The 23,085-nt window shown below is 42.7% G+C and overlaps 1 protein-coding gene across 1 annotated transcript; it reads left to right on the top strand.

The window, feature by feature from the left end:
* Nucleotides 1-73: 73 nt before the first annotated feature.
* LOC124289121 (zinc finger CCCH domain-containing protein 11A-like) lies at nucleotides 74-12,846 on the top strand. Its single transcript, XM_046725724.1, has 7 exons — nucleotides 74-1,428; nucleotides 3,945-4,348; nucleotides 4,694-4,813; nucleotides 5,125-5,248; nucleotides 5,570-5,707; nucleotides 12,269-12,460; nucleotides 12,710-12,846. The coding sequence occupies exons 2-7, from the start codon at nucleotides 4,295-4,297 to the stop codon at nucleotides 12,829-12,831; spliced, it is 750 nt and encodes a 249-aa protein (XP_046581680.1). The 5' UTR covers nucleotides 74-1,428; nucleotides 3,945-4,294; the 3' UTR covers nucleotides 12,832-12,846.
* Nucleotides 12,847-23,085: the final 10,239 nt, after the last annotated feature.

Here is a 23,085-nt window from a genome sequence, read left to right as displayed (position 1 = left end):
TTCTCATTTTGTGACACTCCTTTATCAAGTATGTTTTTATGTATTTACTCCGTAAAGAAATGACGTCATTATATTCGACGCCATTTACAGGAGAGGTAAACAAGGGTTTACAAGTGTTCATTTATTTATAAATACATGTCTGTCACTGTATGTAGCAATTTCAGATATTGTCATAACTACGTAAGTGTGTTGAACGAGTGTTAGGCGTTACGTTTTATCGAATAATTATATCCGTCGTGGATATTTAAAAAGGAGTATACAGTGTAGAATACTAACCAAAAACGTCACTGGATGAGGATAAGGGGATAACGCACATTTTTTTGTCGGAACTTGGTAAGCAAATTAATTCGGGAAGAGAGATATGGCATTTAGGTAAACATATATTGCCTGATATCTACCAAGAAGGAGGTATTGTTGAAACTTCAGCAAATATTTAGCAAAATAGTGTCAAGTGATTATGGACATACTGCTCTTTGTCAACTGAGCAATAATGTATCAGTGAGTTAGAATTTATCGTTTCATCGGCATTATTTCAGCCATATAGCGACGAGTAATGAATGGAAGGATCAAGATCATCAGCAATACATCACTTTTACATATTCCGTCAGCAAAATAGTGTTTTTATTACCTATGGTGTCCAAACTGCAAGGTACAACTGTGAAGATGGTGAAGGTGATAAGCAACTGTGGGAACACTGGTTCACATTATGTGTTGAGTTTGTCATGTTTTTACCCACAGGCTCAAAATATGAAAAATAAAACTTGTCACCTTTGTGACAATATAGACTATCACATGCCAATAAAATAATCAGCTCAACAGGACATTTGGATCTTACTTAGATTCAGTTCAGAGCTCTGGTGATTTATCAGTCTCATACCACTTTGGTCATGTTACTTAGTCAGTTCCTTGTTTTTCCTCAAATATTTCATATTTAGTTGATCCTGAAAAAGAATAATATTCAAACAGGCAAGATATTATAACATGAATTTGATAAAACAAGCTGTGGGAGTATATACATTGTAGTAAAGTATTCGTTAAGATATTGAACAAAATGTTAAATATATGCTGCCGTTATCATGATTATGAATTTTGGGGTAGATTGTCAGTTTTGGAGGACGTGACAGTTCACACAAGACTTGAACCATCCTTTCGGATTAATGCAATTTATTGGTTTTGATTTTCAAAAACACATCCCAGTATAGATTTGTGTGAAATAAATCATTTCAGGGGGTTGTTGGAGTATTTGGTTAGGTATGGGGAAATAAATGGTCAGGGTTACATCAACATGATCAACAACTGCGTCATGTGAAGCATGACGCCTTTCTGGAAACAAGACCCCCAAGGATATGTTATCATGGTTATGGTCCTAGTTTCTAAAGCAGTTGTGCAGTAAGAAAAGGACCAGTGATTGGATATATCGTTTTCAAGGTAAGAATAAACAATTTGTTATCCTAACAGTGACACAGTGCTTTGCACATGTTGCAATTCCCTTGTTCTCTTCAAGAGCAACATGATACAACACAATACTCATACATACCTCATTCTACACCTGTAGCACCTATTGGCCTTGGGTACAAATCAGAGTTATCTGTTCTTGCTTCCTTACTTTCTTTCCCATCACACAGGGACATACATGTGTTCTTGCTGTTGGTAATTATTTCCTTTAGTGTTGTGTCTATTATCATTGTCATGATTATATGTGATTTTGTCAAACAGAACTTCAGGGCTACCTTTCTACATCTTCCAGGAGGTTAAAACATTGTGCTGTATGGGATCATTTCAGAGTTCATTCTGGACTTGAAAAAAATTCAACCCATAAAGGTTGGTCATTCAGAGAATCTGGTTGCTCTGAGTGATAATGTACATGATACATGGTACACAGTTTTCGTTAGACAGTCTATGGGTAGATGTCAAGCCAATTCCTTTGCAACATGATAGCACAATACTACTTAGTTTTAGGGACCTCACTTAAAAATAATAATAATAATAAGGGTACTTACATTGCGCAATACTCCATACCACAAAGGGGCATGCTCAAAGCGCGCACAAATGTTTAAAAACGAACACATCAAAAAGTCATATGAATCAGTATTGTAGTAAATATGAGCTTGGAGAGAGTTACTGTTTGTATCGACTGAAAAGGTGTGTTTTGAGGTTACGCTTGAACACTTGAAGGGATGGAGCTGTACGTAATTTAAGTGGAAGTGAGTTCCATAGTGCGGTTGCAACTGAAGCAAAAGAACGGGCACCAAATGTCTTGAGGTTGAATGATGGAGGATCCATGTTCACTCGCTAGCTTGTAAATTATTGGTTTGCATTTCCTTAGAATTATCTGATCAGGTGATGAGATCATTATTTACCAATTATGAGTTATTTCTTTGAAAAGTTTCATTTTAGAAAAATCTCTCAGAAGAAGGAACTATAATTTCCATTTTATACTTTTATAGGAAATTTTGAGTTCTATGAAATTTTAATTTCAGTATGTTTATGAATTATTAAACATGTTAAGATTAATGCGCATAATTGTTTCATACGCCTGAATCATGATGCTGTGGCCATGTCTTGGGAAAACCTGTATGTGTACTTTGTGTACAAAGGAGTGTATGCGTGCCTGTCTCCAGCAGAGTTATCATGATTACCCTATGTGCTACAGAACATGCAGTAGTTGAAGGAGATCCAACTGCTCTTCATAGTCCCTTACTTGCCCACAAAACTGTGTTTTCCAGAATTTGGTAACACAGCTATATGGGCCAATAGAGTCGGCAAAGCTGAATTCTCTTTATTCAAAAGCCTTGGCAATGGCAGCTTGCATTCACTTGGGGACTGTTGGGCACTTTCTGCTATATGCTACATCTTGAAATTGTGATTGTTCTGACATCACTTCTCTGAAGCACAGGTACATGTATTTGAGTATGAGCAAGATTATGCATACCTTTGCATGTTAGAGTGTTTGCTTAGCATATTCTAATCTGAACATAATCTGTTGCTGGTTATCAATATTGCAAACTGCAGACCAAACCTCCAACAGTGATAAGCATTGCAAAATGCTCAAGATAAGAAGTAGCATTCATCATTGTTCACGAATTAGATATTATTAATGTACTTCTCCTTACATGAGAAGTCTCAGACCTGCCTTTCCAGCCTCTGTCTAGTAGTGTTAAAATCTCATAGTCATAATTGATCATTGATGCATTACAACCGATCAATCATCGAAAATAATTGGTAAGCATCATTTATCACATGTTCCTGTTATCTCTGTTAATGCACAAAATAAATAACAAAAAAATCCATGTAGTTTTTGGTTTTTTTGCATAAAATGCATTTCATATTTCACATATTTAAAGGATGGGTAGTATGTTAGGAACATAAAATTCCTGGAATCTTTAAGATAAATTCAATCATGACTTGGAATGAGCTTGTAGTGCTTATGAAATTTAACGACACAGACAAACCAACCTCGTGAAAAAATATTGTTATTATGTTAATGCAAACAAGTGTTCCAAAATTGTTTGTGTTCGATTATGAGAAAACATTTTCGATTGCTTGGTCTTTTAGTCACTGAGACCAATCTTCGATTATTTCAATTAATCGGACCACCACTACTGTCGAGATATCAAGTTGTGTGTTGGTGAGAATGCAGTAAGGCAGCAAGGACAAAAAAAACTCTGCTCACAAGGATATTGGACAGCTCAGAGTCAGATGTGGAATATTGAATTCTTTGTTAAGTGTTTGAAGAGGTGGACAGTATTACAATACCAGTATATGAATATGTGGTTTGCACATACGGTATCATATCATTTGGTTCATTTTTCAAGTAATATTAGGTGTAGTAGATTTATTAAATTGGCAATGTGATCGTAGTAATACCATCACTAGGTTATTGTGTCATTGCTAACAAAGATGTTTACTGCTTAAGTGTGATTATTGTTTCTTTTTACTTTCAGATTGTTGTCCATCTCCATTTTTGATGGATATGGATTTGTGCCACACATTAGAATGCACCAAATTTTGGAATTAACCTTCTCAACTTTGAGACTACTACTGTGTTGATCCACCACTAAGATAAATGACATGTTTGATTGGACTGCTTTGTGCTTGACTGATCTGTGCATCTGATGTCTGGGTTGGACAGAGACTGAACCTTATCACCCCATGTTAACAGTGAAGCATGCCAACATCAAGTGGAGAGGGATCAAAGTTTGGTTTTGATTTTGAAAAAAAAAGTAAAAAAGGATTCAGAAAAAAGTATTTGAAAAGAATGTAATTAGGTTATTTCTTCAGGATCAAAGACAGGATGGCACAAACTGGAGATGATTGCTATTTCTACTACTACTCTGCATGTACAAAGGTGATAATAAGCATGATGTGTTTTACATGCTTGTTACTTTTTTATTGCTGATCATAGTTTGTTTCCCATTATCATTATCATTATACTGCAAGAAAGAGATCATGGTAATATGATAATATTTGTAATTGAATGTCATCAGGATTGACCCATGTACTCCTGTAGGACTGAATATTCAATACACATGTCATTGTCCATGAAAGCAAATCCTTTGATCAGTGGGAACAGTGAATACAGACATCACATACAATAGCTTCTAAAGATCTAAATTGAAGTGATTTGTTTGCCATCCCAGTGTCTGTGGGAAGTGATGACATTGAGTTTGCAATGATTTTGATGTGTTTTTAGGGAGCTAGTTGCCCATTCCGACATGTAGAGGCTGCTTTGGGATGCGAGGTTATGTGCACCCACTGGCAGGCAGGGATCTGTACACGGCCAGGATGCAAGTTCCGACATATGGAAATCAAGGTGTGACTAAATCTGTCTTCTTTTTGTTTCATCTTCTTAATAGGTTAATTGTCAGGGGCACAGATAAAAGTATTCAGGGAATGAAGGGAGTAAAAGGTTACTTTTCAGGTTCTGTTCTGTTACTAACTGTTAGGCATGCACTGTACTCCAATTGAATTGAATGAAAGAGACACTGGAGAGCTAACCGATTTAAGTATTAAGTCATGTGATGTGAAGTTAGACGTTTGACAAAGTTTTAGATGAAAACTTTACTGTAGCCCAATGGTTGTACATTGGGCAAAATGGTATATTGTTTGTGGGTTCTTTTTCAGGTTGACAGAAGCAATATCCCATGCTACTGGGAGTCTCAGCCCTCAGGATGTACCAAGGCACATTGTGCTTTCAAACATTTCAAGCATAAGGATCTGGACACAGTTCTTTCCAAAAGTTCTACAGGTAATTATGTCAGATGCGTCACCTCCTGAGGTCTTTTCAATATTTACTGGATCAGTGACTCATAACCTGTGTGATGAACCTTATATCACAAAGGTTGTGACATGGGTCAGTGATTCCTTCCCTCATTTTGCCAAGTTTATTATTATTATAAGTATGTTCACTGAAAACCTAAACTGTCTTAGAAGTAAAATAATTTGAAAAGTCATTTCAGTGGTTATTAGCAATCATGATGAGGATATTTCCTTCTCATGCTTTAAAACAGAAGCAATTATGATTTGCATTATAAGCATGTAAGAAGAATGTCTGTTGTCTGCATTACAGACATACTTGCACCTGGGGAAAACAAGACAGTGTTGTTACAGACTGCCCTCCTTGACACTGATGTAAGGACCACTGCATCTCAGCAGAACAGAGCTAGTCCAAAGATTGAACCAGTGGTTGTTAACCCATTTGAAGATGGTATGTATTTATAATAGTATTGGTATCTTTGACCTTTTTGAATCCTTTCCACGGGTATTTCTTTGACATGACATGATGATGACGGATTGCTGATTAGTACAAACTGACAAAGTTATATTTTTCCTTATCCTGACTCATGCTCTTTTGCTTGTCCCCTTTCCTCTTGCGAACATAGTGGAACACTTGTATCTCCTTAATTGAAGCTCCCTTCAATGTAAAATCACTAATTGGTACTCACCCAAGAGTTGCCTCCCCTGCCGCAAGCGCGGGAACAGGTGTCGCCACCCTCTGGCCTCATGCTTCACTCTCTCCTTCTTCGCCCAGTGAGCAGGATGTGAGAGCGCCTGTGTCTCCTTACACACTATATCCTTTGGTTTTCTTAGTTAGTTACCTCTTATAGTTTACTATAAAGGTATAGCTAGTATCCTTCATTAATTTGTAGTGATAATTAATCGTATTTCTACTGTTTATTCACGTGAGTTCGTGATTGTTCAGCTAGTATTACGTTGATGAAAAACTGTACTATTTGTAGATTACGTTTTTCCGCTGCGGATCCGCATGTAGTATGCCCTAGTTGTACTACGCCTTGTGCGTTTGATTCACGTTGCAGTTACTGCATTAATTTAACTAATTCTGCTTTTAATAAATACCATCTTTGCGTCTTGAGACGTGTTGCAGATAGGTCACGCAAACTAGGTGTAGACATGGCCCGATACATCGGATTTCCCATCCAGTCAGCTGCTGTCGAGCGATCCCCTCCTGTCTGGTGTTCTGCTTGAGACCCCATCGGAAGAGGGACGTGGGATGCAGTCCGTCACCTCTAAGAAGCGACCGGCCTCCCCAGACATCCCGTCATCGCAGATAAAGTCCAAGAGGGCCTCAACGTCTTCTCAACGCAGACTTCGTACCCCCAGGGCAACGTCATCCTCCAAAGGGAAATCTACGAAGTTGTCGAGAACTTTCTCAGCAGAGATCGTTCCAGCAGCAGAATTGGGCCTCTAGGATGATCAACCAATCATCATACCCGACATACGTCACAAGAAGCGACCAGTGACAGCGACAGTGACTTCAGCAGAGATCACCATGCAGCCTGATGCCTCTACACTGATGTCAGACAAGATCGCGGAGGGCCCCACCGCTATCAGCGCAGAGAGGGCACCATCTACTACGCCGCAGATCATCCCAGGCGATCTAATGAAGCAGATCATGATCATGATGGAAGGCCACTACAGACTGGAGAAGCAGCCATCCCAGGGTCCGAGCCTTCGCGAAGGCTCCAACGTGACAGCACCCCAGAGGCAACCCCAGTCAGCGTAGCAGCCACGACGATGCAGCGCCGAAGAAGGAGTCACAGACCACCTCCACGAAGGACCCAGATGTACAGCCTTCCCGGCGAAGGCGGGAAAGATCATCACCCTCTTCGCGTCATACTCAGATCACGGAATCTGATCATCAGACCTCACGGAAGCCTTCGAAGGTCATATCACCGTTCCCCAGGACCGACGCAGAGGAAGCTTCGCGAAGGCGTTCGCGAAGGACACCTGAACCCAGATCGTCATCATCATCTAAAAGGACATCGAGGGACTACACAAAAGCTTCGCGAAGCTACCAACGGTCCCCTCATAGGTTGCCAAGAAGATCAACCTATCGATGTAGATCACCAAGACGATCGCCTCGCCGATCACCACGCCCGATCTCCACGCATATATCACCACGTCGATCACCTCACAGGTCTGCACATAAGCCTACAACTAGATCTCCACAAGCGTCAAACGATATAGAGATAGAGCCACACAGTCCTACATCAGAAGAGCAACAACCTCTCATTTATGATGATGGAATGGAAGATGATGGAGGAATTATTTTCTCAGATGCAGAGATAAGATATTGGATGGTCAATAATCTAGATCTCTCATCACCTTCCAAGAGTGGCAATTCGAGCGCAGACATATCTGATGAAAGAAGGCGATGCAGATGCTATAACACTACCCCAATCGACCCGATTATGGGCGGTACCACAGAACCTAGATACAGCATTCAACAAAGCCACGAAGGTTCAGACACCACATCTGCCAAACTTTCACGCCAAGAAGTTCTCCGCGATAATATAGACCCTTCTTCAAGGCAAAGACATCGATGAGAACTACAAGCTGATCTCCGATGCCAAGAACAAGTACTACAAGATTGATGATGGAAATTGGTTCAGATAGAAACCATGGCGAGGCGTATGTTCTTTGGTCTAAATAGATCTAGAACAATAAATGAGACACTTATCACCAGATTTAGATCTGACCTCTGAAGATGATAGAATGATTTACTCGGCCCTACTTATGCAAAGAAGGACCAGCAGTTCCCTAACGGATCATCTCACATCTGTCTCAGCAGCACTGACCTTAGCTCTCGTCGTCAAGGCCTCCTCAAGCTTCCTGCAGCTGGGGTGAGAACTTTACAGCCCCACTATATACAGCCCGTGGTCTTCCCCATCCATCTTTGACGGAGGAATAGACAAAGTCTCCAAGGAAGTCACCAAGGATTCCAGAGAAGTCCTGATGATTAAATCGATGGACACGCTAGCCAGTGTCATTCGACAGACTTCACAAAGATACTCAGGGAGATCTAAATTCACGGGCCTACAAAGAGCAAGAGACAGGAAGATAGCCAGTTCAGGGAAGAGATTCTTTTAAAATTAAGCCCATATGGCAACTATAGAGGAGGGTCAGGAAGAGGCAGGACACCCAGAGGTTCCCGCAACTATAAGCGCTGAAAGACAGGTTCGAACGACTGGAGTCTTCCACCCCAGCCGTTCCAGTACAACCGTCACAAGTGGGTGGGCGTCTCCAACTACACTGGGAAAACTGGGGAATACTTCAAGACACCTATGTCTCCAACATTCTTCAGCACCTGGATTTCAGATCCCACTACAGGCCAAGCCTCCACTAACAGTCAACCCTCACAAGTTCGAGGTACAGGCACAGCAACTACTAAAGTTAAGAGAGGCTGTTACATTACTCCTAACCAAGCAGGCCATAGAAGTAATAGATCAAGGAAACATCGAACCAGGTTTCTACTCCCCAGTTTTCCTAGTACCCAAGAAAACTCCAAGGAGAAATACAGACTCATTTACAACATGAGCTTCTTCAACAAGACTTATCTCGCGAGACCACGAGAGTTCCACATGATACATCTACCTCAGTTACGGCACATGATTAGTCCCCATGGACTACATGGGCAGTATAGATCTACAAGATGCCTATCTGCACATCCCTATACATCCCGAATCCAGGAAATACCTACGGTTTACTCTCGACGGGTTACATTACCAGTGGAAAGAACTTCCATTCGGAATAACATCAGCCCCATGGTTATTCACGCGAGGATAACGAAACCGATTGTCACCTATCTACATCATCAAGGGCTCGCGAGTGCGTTCTTCCTCGACGACGGGATACAAGTAGATCAAGATCCACAGCATCTCAAACTACAGTTAAACTACATCATAAAGCTACTAACACAGCTGGGATGGTTAGTAAACTTACACAAGTCGGACCTAGTACCATCGCAAGATCTGCAATTCCTAGGCATTCGATTTATCACCAATCTCAACCGTATAGTCGTACCAGAAGACCGTTGGCTCAAGATCCAACAGATCATTCCTCCAGCCCTACTCTCTCCGCTACCACTTCGACAATGGCAGAGTTTACTAGGTCTTCTAACATCAGCCCAAGACTTGACAGTCATAGGCAGATTACAGTTACGTCCCTTACAGGTCTTCATCAACACACATCTCGACGACCTACAACCATTCAGTCTACCGGAACATCTCAGACCTCATCTACTATGGTGGACCAAGAAATCGAATGTCTGCGAAGGGATCTGTTTAGCAGAGCAGGAATTCAAAACCCATCTATATGTAGACGCGTCGCTCCAAGGTTGGGGAGCTCATCTCACCAACCAGACGGCATCAGGGTTATGGAATCAGCTAGAAAGCAAGCTCCACGTAAACTCATTAGAGATGAAAGCTGTAATCAACGCCATAAGACATTGGAGCAACATTCTACAGAATGCACCTGATGATACATACCGACAACTCGACAGTGGCGTTCTATGTGAACAGGCAAGGCTCAACGAGATCGCCCGAACCTTTTGACTTTAACCTTTCAACTGTTGAATTAATCCAAGATCTAAATCTACATGTCAAAGCATGCCACATTCCCGAGCCAGGAATATACTAGCAGACGCGCACTCTCGGCCACATCTACCGTCAGCCGACAGAATGGATGCTCAATACAGAGATATTTGCACAGATAATCAAGCAAATAGGAGCCGCTAGTAGATCTATTAAGCCACAAGATTCAACAATCAACTACCGACATTCGTGTCACCAGTTCCAGACCCACAAGCATGGGCAGCGGACGCTCTAAGCATATCATGGGAAGGCCTCAATGCGTGCGCGTTTCCGCCCAGCAATAATACCTCAAGTATTACAGAAAATCAGCCAAACACAGAGCCTACAACTCATTTTGGTCGCCCTACTGGCGGCCAGAGCGTGGTTTCCGCTCTAATACAAGAAATCGGTCAACCGGCACTAGAGCTACCCAAACGCTCAAAGCTGTTAATACATCCACACACCAAACAGGTGCACAGAAACCCAGAAGTATTCAAACTTCACGTATGGACTGTATTAAAATGTGTTTAAACAAGAGAGGATATTCTACCAGGGCGGCAAAAGCGGTCACGCTTGCCTTACGATATTCTACACGTAACTTGTACGACGACAAGTGGCACAGTTTCGAAAATTATGCAGCAAACAAGGGTTTTACAGCAAGAGATGCTACGCATCCTCAAGTGGCAGACTATTTGTGTTACTTACGGCAAAAGAAACATTTAAAAGGCTCGACATTGTCAACATATCTTGCCGCGCTTAGTTCTGTGATTTCTATGAGAACGGGTGTTAAATTGACAAAAACACCAGAGTTACTGGCGTTACTACGTGCTTACCGATTGGAGGACCAAAAGCGGAAGTTCCACGCCCCAGCTTGGGATCTGAATGTAGTGCTACAACACCTCACAAGTGAGGATTATGAACCATTGGAATCGACAACCTTTGAATTTCTCTCACAGAAAACAATTTTCCTGTTATCGCTAGCCACGGCAGCCAGAATATCTGAAATTCACGCTCTAGATTATGAGAGGATACAGTTTGATGACAATCAAAACACAGCGCACCTGATATTAAGATGGGATTTCATCGCCAAAAATCAACTACCAGGACAACCAGACAGGTTATTTCACGTCCCTGCGCTATCCTCGATTCTCGGATCTCAAGATACATTGGACTTATCTCTATGCCCAGTACGAGCTCTCAAAATCTATTTACGATGGATTTCCAAAACAAGGCTAAGATCGGCTCAGAAGATTGTTCATCCCGTTATAAGCCTACTAATCAGACAGAAGTCTCTCGTACCACCATATCTATATGGATTAGAACTGTCATTCTACCTACAAGGCAGCAGGACTGGACCCTCCAACAGCATCAAATCCACATGAAATCAGGGCATTGGCCTCCACCCTCGCCCTTCACGGTAACTGTTCATTGAATACAATTATGGAAGGATGCTTCTGGAAATCTAACATGGTGTTTGCTAATCACTATCTGAGAGATATCACCACCGAGGGGCGTCTCTGGCATTCACCATTTCGGTCCTTTGGTCCTCCAGCTCAGCAGCTGACAGTCCCTCAGAGTGGCGTTAATATTCACCCCTCACCTAAATTATTATGTATATTATACATATATTTAGCTTATAACTCCACGGAGTTCTAGGGCTATGTATATATTTAGCTTAGGTTATTCAACCTTAAGCTCATACTGAGTTTTATGTTCAGTTGTACAGCTTCTCTATCAGAGTAGCTTGTTATATCTATAATTTGGTATATCAGTATATTAGTAATGTAATACCCCAGTTATGGTATATATAACCTATGGCTTATTATAAAGGAAATATCCTAAGTCAATGCCTTTATGAAGTTCCCATGAGGTTATTACAGTATAAGTTATTTAAATCACTAATTATTAATCCAAAGTATTCTGTTTATGCCCACCACCACTCCGATTGGATTCTACAAGCAAAAGAGCATGAGTCAGGATAAGGAAAAATATGTAATTTTTGAGTAAAATTGATATTTTATACTTATCCTGACTCATGAGGTTAGCCCTCCCATCCTCCCCACATAACACTTTGTATTTCCCTGTAAATTCAAGTGTTGGGCTCACAAAATCAGGAGAGAGTGAAGCATGAGGCCAGAGGGTGGCGACACCTGTTCCCGCGCTTGCGGCAGGGGAGGCAACTCTTGGGTGAGTACCAATTAGTGATATTACATTGAAGGGAGCTTCAATTAAGGAGATACAAGTGTTCCACTATGTTCGCAAGAGGAAGGGGACAAGCAAAAGAGCATGAGTCAGGATAAGTATAAAATATCAATTTTACTCAAAAAATTACATGATTGTTTTGAAAACCCAATGTTTTTGTGTTCTTTGTTTGATCAAAGACTGTCAATATTCAGATTCTGATGTGGAGAGTACGTCTGGGTCTCCTCAGAAGAAGGTTCTACAGTTGAAGAAGAATATTGTTAGAGTATCAGCCCCAGTAACAAGCACGGCCTCTGTGAAGGTACAATGCAAACCAGTTGCAAACAATGTTGCACCTGCACTGATGACAAAACCGACAGCATTGAAGAGGAAGATTAAGTTGATTGGTAAGGGCATAAGAAATGTCAGTTAGTGTTGTCACAAAGAGAATAATTTCACACTGGCACAGTGAGATAAGTTTGAATTTCAAATGGGTCTTTGACATTGTCTAAAACATCTTCATGTTGCAATGCCTATTCACTTGACTTAGATAATTGTTTGTTATGCAGTGTTCACACAGACAGTACAAACACTAATATCACAATTAGATCTTTTGTTAAGCTAACTCTGAGTGATGGCATTCTTTGATTCCACAGAGAATGATGTCGCTCCTGCTGATACTGTTGGACAAAATGGTACAAGGCATTCAGTCTCTGACACTGGTAAGTGTTTTTTTTTCTCACACTATTGTACTCTCTCTTTTATGCTTGACGGTTGAGTGGAAAGGAACTGTAATGAAGTAGTCGGCCTCTCTGAACAGCTGGCCCAAACACACCCCTGCTACCCTATCAGATCTGGACAGCTTGGGTAACTCCTGGGAGGCATGCAGCTTGTCCCCTGATTAGTCATGTGACCTTCCTTTGTAGTCATTCTATTTCTTGTCACACTATGTACTGTAACTTAATGTCAATAAATTGACTTAGATATTATACTTGCCTTGCTTCTACATCATGGGAAAAGAAGACTCTTCTTCTTGAATAAGGAAAGTTGACATTAATTGCAACATACCTTCTCAGCATTGGATCCTCCCTCACCTTGCATTAGCTGTATTGGACCTTGTAATTGGAAATATTGTTGCAGCATGTATTACATGCTGAGTTATGTTGGAATAGAAGTTATCTACAGTCAATATTCAGTAATATACTTCCAACATACAGACGACACAACAGCATTGATCCAATGACTTCTTTTAATGGCCTTCGGGAAGTGACGTATTACACACATAACATGTTTGTGTACAAGTGAGGTTATTAGGAATTACTGAATTACCGATTTTCTACATGCATTTTACACCGATCCCGAGACTACATCAAGGGTAGTGGTCATACAACATTCTCCGAATCCACATGACTTGGTTGACGAACACCTGATTCGTCCTACGACTATGACATTCGTCGAACTACTATCCTCATGCGTCGACTCTACTACTTTCATCACTCCATTAGTACCCTCTATGGTGGTTCGGCGAATTGTACGTTTGCGGAGGAGTTTGCTTGATGCCATTCAACCCCACTTATCACCTATTCATCAATGTATCACTCCCAGGATGGGAAGCTCACCTTTACGATCGTCAAGTGGCAGGGCTTTGATTGTTTGCCGATTAATCCCTGCATATAAACAAACTGGAATTCAGAGCAGTTATCCTAGCCATACGAGAATGGCGAAGGATCTGCAATTGACCAGTCTTCTCATACATCAGACAACTCGACGGTGGTATGGTATGTCAATCATCTGGGTTCAGCAGGATCGGCTGATGCATTTCTTCTAACTGATAGATTCCCTATCCATCTCAGTTGCATCCACAGATCTTCAGATCTGTTGTCTCCTGATCACCAACCCTCAGATAGATTTGTTTGCGACCAGGTTCAACAATCAGCTACCCAGATTTGTATCACCGATCCCGGACACTATAGCATGAAATCAAGACGCCTTAGCAATTTCCTGGGAGAACCTAAACGCTTAAGTGTTTCCACCTCCAGCCCTTTTTCCACGAGTGTTACAGAAACTACTTTCCAAAAGGAAATTAACGCCGCTTTGGTCACTCCTTATTGGTCGGCTCGACCTTTGTTCGTCGAGCTTTTACATATCGCTGATCCAGACCCATTGGTTCTAACCATCTGAGATGACGTATTGATCCACCCATACTCCGATCCATGCTACATCTATGGGTCTGGCGCATCTACAGAAATCTTTTATCGCCAAAGGGTACTCCAGAAGAGTTGCGGAAGTAATTACTTCAGCACATCGTACTTCTACACATTCACTTTATGATGACAAGTGGAAGAAATTTCAAGACAACTGCAGAATGATGGGCATACTGTCTCCTGCTACAGCATCTGCCCAGATTGTCGCTGAATACCTACAACATCTGCGAATGTCTAGGAAATGGATGGCATCTACCATTGCTATTTATTTAGCAGATATCAACACTGTTGTAGCTACGGCAACAGGGATTAAGATTTCTACTGTATCTGAACTCCAGTCCCTACTGCACTTCTACAAGTTGTCTGATCAATCTAAGAAGTTCCGAGCTCCATCCTGGGACCTCTCCATCATTCTGTGACATCTCATCTCAGATGTTTACGAAGCTCTATATGAGACAACTTTGAGCACATCGCCTTCAAGACTTCTTCCTAGTAGCGTTAGCTACTGCTGCATGTATGCCTTGGCGTTAACCAAATACAGTTTGAGAGGAAGAAGCATGGCAGAGTTTTTCCCTTATCTGCATTTGGACTTCATACCAAAAAATCAACAAATACCACCGTTTTCCACTTACTCGAGCCTGATGACACAGAAGATCTGCCGCTCTGTCCAGTAAGAGCGTTGAAGATGTACACTACTGCCTTGCAAGACTGTCACAGGTTACGTAAACGACTGTTCATCATGCTTCTACAAGCGTCTTCAGCGAAAGTCTCCCTTACTACATTGGCCTCTGGATGCGATCTACCATCCTGCAAGCCTACACCTTTGCCGGGCCTCCCCTCAAATTGTCTTGACCCTCTTGAGTTGCATCAAACATGAGACTCTGGCCCTAGCGTCAACGATGGCTCTTTACAATAACTGCTTGCTGACATCAATAATGGAGGGATGTTCTGGAGATTAGAGATGGTCTTTGCTCCCAACTACCTACGCGATCTATCAGGAACTGATGTAGAAGGACTCCATCAGTTCAGCCCCTTGGTACTGGCACAGCAGCTGTCTTTAGCTCGACAACACAGATAGTATTGTCCTCTGACTACGGAATTGATGTCACATTATACAAACAAATATAAGACGTCTTCATCTGATTCTACTTCCTCAGGCATAGATCTACCTCACCATGAACCACACTTGGGCATTACAGCGCAGTCACTGCTGAGCGGCTACATCATAGACTGAGAGACCAGTCTTGTGCTACGATGCAGAGGCGATCAACACTCATACTCATTGACCTCTACACTCATGAGCAATGATGTCAATGGAGTATGTATACCGAATTCCAATGGATTCGATGCATTCCTCTCCTGGTTACCAGGCACAACCTGGTTACCGGACCAACACCACTACACAGATTAATACTATCTGCTCCTAGACGACAATGACTACAAAGGAGGGTGACATGACTAGGGGACAAGCTGCATGCCTCCCAGGAGCTACCCAAGCTGTCCACACCTGATGGGGGTAACAGGCATGTGTTCGGGCGAGCTGTTCACACATCTTGAATTCTTCACATCATCAGAAATAGCATATCAACAAATTTGCGTATTATTGGTTGTCAAATAACATGTCTTGATTAAACACATGAACTAATAAAAGACAGGCCTACCATACAAACGGTGAACAAATCATCAAAACTGAACTCATATACACCAAAACAGAACCAAAATCACCAAAACTGCAACAATATCCTCTAAAACCGAAACAATACATCTGTAATGGAAGACTAATCGTTTGAAATGGAAACAAAACTCGCGTATCAGCTACAAGAGCACGCGAGAACGGTTGCCGAGCGTACAAAATAGCATTCATAGCATCCCAACACGGCAATGATAGCATCCTGAAACGGCATACAAATCGTCAAAGATGGCGGCGAGTGGAGAAGAATAGGCTTTGGTACATAATAGTTTTTCGTCACTGTGAGTCTAATCTTGAAAATTTGATATCGGGATGTAGTGCATAAACCCCCTATTGTAGTAAGCTTCGAACCTATGTCCATACTTCTCAGTGTCAGGCTTGCAATTCTGCACAATGTGGTCCCTCCTTCGACCGAATAGGATTTCTTGTCAACATGCCGTGCTACAGTTTCTCTTCAGTTTTGTAAATAAAGTATTCATGGCATTACTTTCATTATTACTATATTTTAGTGATTTAAAAAGTTTACAAAAACTTTGTTCATTTTCCGTGAATTGCATATCTAAGTGATCATTTCTACTTTAACTTCCCAAACTGCCTTTTTTTAATTTCTCAAACTTGTATTCACAGATTCCTGAGAGAGACGTGTCAGTCCTCTCGTCATCTGGCATATTCTTCCTAGTTTGTATGTTTGTATGCCACCGCTTCACACTGCACGTACGGTCATGTTCTCAGACGAAGATCTTCTAGTTTCATCTTACTTTTATGAAGTCATTTAGTGAATATAATCTTTCAGATATCTCTGTGATACCGAACCTTCCGAAAAAAACATGCGTCCGTCTTTGTTATTGTAAGTCTCAAGAAGTCGCCTCCTGTGTACTTGAAACAGAAAATCCCTGCCCTAATCAGTGGATTGAGTTTGCTCTCGTACACTTTAAAAATGATCACTTATATATGCAATTCACAGAAAATGAACAAAGTTTTTGTAAACTTTTTAAATCACTAAAATATAGTAATGTTGCATGTGACGCTATGAACACTTTAATTACAAAACTGAAGAGAAACAGGACCAAGGCATGTTGACATATTTTTCCTTATCCTGACTCATGCTCTTTTGCTTGTCTTCTTCTTCTTGCGAACATAGTGGAACACTTGTATCTCCTTAATTGAAGCTCCCTTCAATGTAAAATCACTAATTGGTACTCACCAAGAGTTGCCTCCCTTTGCCGCTTGCGCGGGAACAGGTGTCGCCACCCTCTGGCCTCATGCTTCACTCTCTCCTTCTTCGCCCAGTGAGCAGGATGTGAGAGCGCCTGTGTCTCCTTACACACTATATCCTTTGGTTTTCTTAGTTAGTTACCTCTTATAGTTTACTATAAAGGTATAGCTAGTATCCTTCATTAATTTGTATTGATAATTAATCGTATTTCTACTGTTTATTCACGTGAGTTCGTGATTGTTCAGCTAGTATTACGTTGATGAAAATCTGTACTATTTGTAGATTACGTTTTTCTGCTGCTGATCCGCATGTAGTATGCCCTAGTTGTTCTACGCCTTGTGCGTTTGATTCACGTTGCAGTTACTGCATTAATTTAACTAATTCTGCTTTTAATAAATACCATCTTTGCGTCTTGAGACGTGCTGCAGATAGGTCACGCAAACAAGGGTTAGACATGGCCGATACATCGGATTTCCCATCCAGTCAGCTGCTGTCGATCGACCCCCTCCCGTCTGGTGTTCTGCTAGAGACCCCATCGGAAGAGGGACGTGGGATGCAGTCCGTCACCTCTAAGAAGCGACCGGCCTCCCCAGACATCCCGCCATCGCAGCTAAAGTCCAAGAGGGCCTCAACGTCTTCTCAACGCAGACTTCGTACCCCCAGGGCAGCGTCATCCTCCAAAGGAAAGTCTACGAAGTCGTCAAGAACTTTCTCAGCCGAGATCGTTCCAGCCGCAGAATTGGGCCTCTACGATGACCAGCCGATCATCATCCCCGACATACGCCACAAGAAGCGACCGGTGACAGCTACAGTGACTTCAGCAGAGATCACCATGCAGCCTGATGCCTCTACACTGATGTCAGACGAAATCCCTGAGGGCCCCACCGTTAACATCGCAGAGAGGGCACCGTCTACTTCGTCGCAGACCATCCCAGACGATCTAATGCGGCAAATCATGATCATGATGGAGGGCCACTACAGACTGGAGAAGCAGCCAACCCAGGGTCCGAGCCTTCACGAAGGCTCCAACGTAGACAGCACCCCAGAGGCACCCCCCGTCAACGTAGCAGCCACGACGATGCCACCTTCGCGAAGGAAGTCACAGACCACCTCGACGAAGGACCCAGATGTACAGCCTTCGCGAAGGCCTTCGCTAAGGCGGGATAGATCATCACCTTCTTCGGCTTCATCCTCAGATACGGACTCAGACCACCAGACCTCACGAAAGCCTTCGCGAAGGTCATATCACCGCTCCCCAGGACCGACGAGGGAAGCTTCGCTGGGGCATTCGCTGGACGCTTCTGAACCCAGATCGCCATCATCTAGAAAGACATCGAGGGACTACACAAGAGCTTCGCTGGGCTATCAACGCTTCTCCTCACAGGTCTCCAAGAAGGTCAACCCATAGACGTAGATCACCAAGACGATCTCCTCGCCGCTCACCACGCCGATCTCCGCATATCACCACCACGCCGATCACCACACAGGTCTGCACACAAGTCTACAACCAGGTCTCCACAAGCGCCACCCGACATAGAGATAGAACCACACAGTCCAACATCAGAAGAGCACCAACCTCTCATCAATGATGCTGGAATAGAAGATGATGGAGGAATTATTTTCTCAGATGCAGAGATAAGATATTGGATGGTAAACAACCTAGATCTCTCATCACCTTCCAAGAGTGGCAATCCGGCGCAGACATACCTGATGAAAGAAGACGATGCAGATGCTGTCACACTACCTCCGATCGACCCGATTGCTGCGGTACCACAGAATCTAGACACAGCATTCCATAAAGCCACGAAAGTTCAGACACCACATCTGCCAAACTTTCACGCCAAGAAGTTCTCCACGCATAACATGGACCCCTTCTTCAAGGCTCAAGACATCGATGAAAACTACAAGCTGATCAGCGATGTCAAGAATAAGAACTACAAGATTGACGATCGCAAACTGGTTCAGATAGAAACCATGACGAGACGTATGTTCTTTGGTCTAAATAGATCTAGAACGATCAATGAGACACTTATCACCAGATTTCGTAACACGACCTCTGAAGATGATAGAATGATTTACTCGGCCCTACTTATGCAAAAGAAGGACCAGCAGTTCCTAACGGATCATCTCACATCTGTCTCAGCAGCACTGACCTTAGCTCGTCGTCAAGGCCTCCTCGCTTCCTGCAGCTGGGGTGAGAACTTTACAGCTCCACTATATACAGCCCCGTGGTCTTCCCCATCCATCTTTGACGGAGGAATAGACAAAGTCTCCAAGGAAGTCACTAAGGATTCCAGAGAAGTCCTGATGATTAAATCGATGGACACACTAGCCAGCGTCATCCAACAGACTTCACAAAGATACTCAGGGAGATCTAAATTCACGGGTCTACAGAGAGCACGAGACAGGAAGATAGCCAGCTCCAGGGGAAAAGATTCTTTTCGTCGCCCATATGGCAACTATAGAGGAGGGTCAGGAAGAGGCAGGACACCCAGAGGTTCCCGCAACTATAAACGCTGAAAGACAGGTTCGGAACGACTGGAGTCTTCCACCCCCAGCCGTTCCAGTACAACCGTCACAAGTGGGTGGACGTCTCCAACTACACTGGGAAAACTGGGGAATGTTACAAGACCCTTATGTCTCCAACATTCTTCAACACGGATTTCGTATCCCACTACAGGCCAAGCCTCCGCTGACAGTCAACCCTCACAAGTTCGACTTACAGGCACAACAACTACCAAAGTTAAGAGAGGCTGTTACATCACTCCTAACCAAGCAGGCCATAGAAGTAATAGATCAAGGAAACATCGAACCAGGTTTCTACTCCCCAGTTTTCCTAGTACCCAAGAAAAACTCCAAGGAGAAATACAGACTCATTTACAACATGAGCTTCTTCAACAAGAATTATCTACGCAACCACCGAAGTTTCGCATGATACATCTACCTCAGTTACGGCAGTTGATTCGCCCCATGGACTACATGGGCAGTATAGATCTACAGGATGCATATCTGCACATCCCAATACATCCCGAATCCAGGAAATACCTACGGTTTACACTAGACGGGCTACATTACCAGTGGAAAGTACTCCCATTCGGAATATCATCAGCCCCCTGGCTATTCACGAGGATAACGAAACCGATTATCACCTATCTACATCGTCAAGGGCTACGCAGTGCGTTTTACCTCGACGACGGGATACAAGTAGATCAAGATCCACAGCGTCTCAAACTACAGTTAAACTATATCATAAAGCTACTAACACAGCTAGGATGGTTAGTAAACTTACTCAAGTCGGACCTAGTACCATCGCAAGATCTGCAGTTCCTAGGCATTCGATTTATCACGAATCTCAACCGTATCGTCGTACCAGAAGACCGTTGGCTCAAGATCCAACAGACCATTCCACCAGCTCTACTCTCTCCGCTACCACTTCGACAATGGCAGAGCCTGTTAGGTCTTCTCACATCAGCCCAAGACATGACAGTCAGAGGCAGATTACAGTTACGTCCCTTACAGGTCTTCATCAACACACATCTCGACGACCTACAACCATTCAGTCTACCAAACATCTCAGACCTCATCTACTATGGTGGACCAAGAAATCGAATGTCTGCATAAGGGATTTGTTTAGCAGAGCAGGAATTCAAAACCCATCTATATGTAGACGCTACGTCGCCCAAGGTTGGGGAGCTCATCTCGCCAACCGGACGACATCAGGGTTATGGAATCAGCAAGAAAGCAAGCTCCATATAAACATGTTAGAGATGAAAGCTGTAATCAACGCCATACTGCATTGGAGCACCATTCTACAAAATGCGCACCTAATGATTCATACCGACAACTCGACAGTGGCGTTCTATGTGAACAGACAAGGCTCAACGAGATCACTGAACCTTTTGACTTTAAGCTTTCAACTGTTCGATCTAATCCAAGATCTAAATCTACATGTCAGAGCATGCCACATTCCCGGGAGCCAGGAATATACTAGCAGACGCACTCTCTCGGCCACATCTACCGTCGCCGACAGAATGGATGCTCAATACAGAAATCTTTGCACAGATAATCAAGCAAATAGGAGCGCCGCTAGTAGATCTATTCGCCACAAGATTCAACAATCAGCTACCGACATTCGTGTCACCAGTCCCAGACCCACAAGCATGGGCAACGGACGCTCTAAGCATATCCTGGGAAGGCCTCAATGCGTACGCGTTTCCGCCGCCAGCAATAATACCTCAAGTGTTACAGAAAATCAGACAAACACAGAGCCTACAACTCACTTTGGTCGCGCCTACCTACTGGCCGGCCAGAACGTGGTTTCCCATTCTAATACAAGAAATCGGTCAACCGGCACTAGAGCTACCCAAGCGCTCAAATCTATTAATACATCCACACACCAAACAGGTGCACAGAAACCCAGAAGTATTCAAACTTCACGTATGGACTGTATTAAAATGTGTTTAAACAAGAGAGGATATTCTACCAGGGCGGCAAAAGCGGTCACGCTTGCCTTACGATATTCTACACGTAACTTGTACGACGACAAGTGGCACAGTTTCGAAAATTACGCAGCAAACAAGGGATTTACAGCGAGAGATGCTACTCATCCACAAGTGGCAGATTATTTGTGTTACCTACGCCAAAACAAACATTTAAAAGGCTCGACATTGTCAACATATCTTGCCGCTCTTAGTTCTGTGATTACTATGAGAACGGGTGTCAAATTGACTAAGACTCCAGAGTTACTGGCCTTACTTCACGCTTTCCGATTGAGGACCAAAAGCGAAGTTCCACTTCCAGCTTGGGATCTGAATGTAGTGTTACAACACCTCACAAGTGAGGATTATGAACCGTTGGAATCGACAACCTTTGAATTTCTCTCACAGAAAACACTTTTCCTGTTATCTCTAGCCACGGCAGCCAGAATGTCAGAAATTCACGCCTAGATTACGAGAGGATACAGTTTGATGACAATCAAAACACAGCACACCTGGGATTAAGATGGGATTTCATCGCCAAAAATCAACTACCAGGTCAACCAGACAGGTTATTTCACGTCCCTGCACTATCCTCGATTCTCGGATCTCAAGATACACTGGACTTATCGCTATGCCCAGTCCGAGCTCTCAAAATCTATTTACGACGTTCCAAAACAAGGCGAAGATTTCTCAAAAGATTATTCATCCCCTTATCGGCAACAAATCAGACAGAAGTCTCTCGTACCACCATATCTATATGGATAAGGACTGTCATTCTACGCGCCTACAAGGCAGCAGGATTGGACCCTCCAACAGCATCAAATCGCCATGAGATCAGGGCATTGGCTTCCACTCTCGCCCTACACGGTAACTGTTCATTGAATACAATTATGGAAGGATGCTTCTGGAAATCTAACATGGTGTTTGCTAATCACTTTCTGAGAGATATCACCACCGAGGACGTCTCTGGCATTCACCATTTCGGTCCTTTGGTCCTCGCTCAGCAGCTGACAGTCCCTCGTAGGCGTTAACATTTACTCCCGCGAGATTATTATGTATTATTATACATACCTTATCTAGCTTATAACTCTACGGAGTTCTAGGGCTATGTATATACTTAGCTTAGGTTTACTCAGCCTTAAGCTCATACTGATGTTTATGTTCAGTTGTACAGCTTCTCTATCAGAGTTGCTTTTATATCTATTTATAATATCTTAGTATATCAGTATATTAGTATTGTAATACCCCAGTTATGCCAATATATAACCTATGGCTTATAATAGAGGAAATATCCTAAGTCAATACCTTTATGAAGTTCCCGTAGGGGTTATTACACTTATAGTTATATAAATCACTAATTATAAATCCAAAGTATTCTGTTTTTTCCCACCTCCGCTCCGGAGGATTCTACAAGCAAAAGAGCATGAGTCAGGATAAGGAAAAA

Source organism: Haliotis rubra, unplaced genomic scaffold (assembly GCF_003918875.1).
Source record: "Haliotis rubra isolate DU_JTF1 unplaced genomic scaffold, ASM391887v1 Scf433, whole genome shotgun sequence".
NCBI lineage: Eukaryota > Metazoa > Mollusca > Gastropoda > Lepetellida > Haliotidae > Haliotis > Haliotis rubra.
Note: the sequence above shows the minus strand (reverse complement) of the source record. Positions and strands in the feature narration are given on the sequence as shown.

Excerpts from the sequence above, each read along its gene's own strand:
- LOC124289121 (XM_046725724.1), top strand. The coding sequence starts at position 4,295 with ATGGCACAAACTGGAGATGATTGCTATTTCTACTACTACTCTGCATGT. Across the intron at positions 5,249-5,569 it reads TCTTTCCAAAAGTTCTACAG|ACATACTTGCACCTGGGGAA; the intron begins GTAATTATGTCA and ends TCTGCATTACAG. Across the intron at positions 5,708-12,268 it reads TGTTAACCCATTTGAAGATG|ATTCTGATGTGGAGAGTACG; the intron begins GTATGTATTTAT and ends GTCAATATTCAG.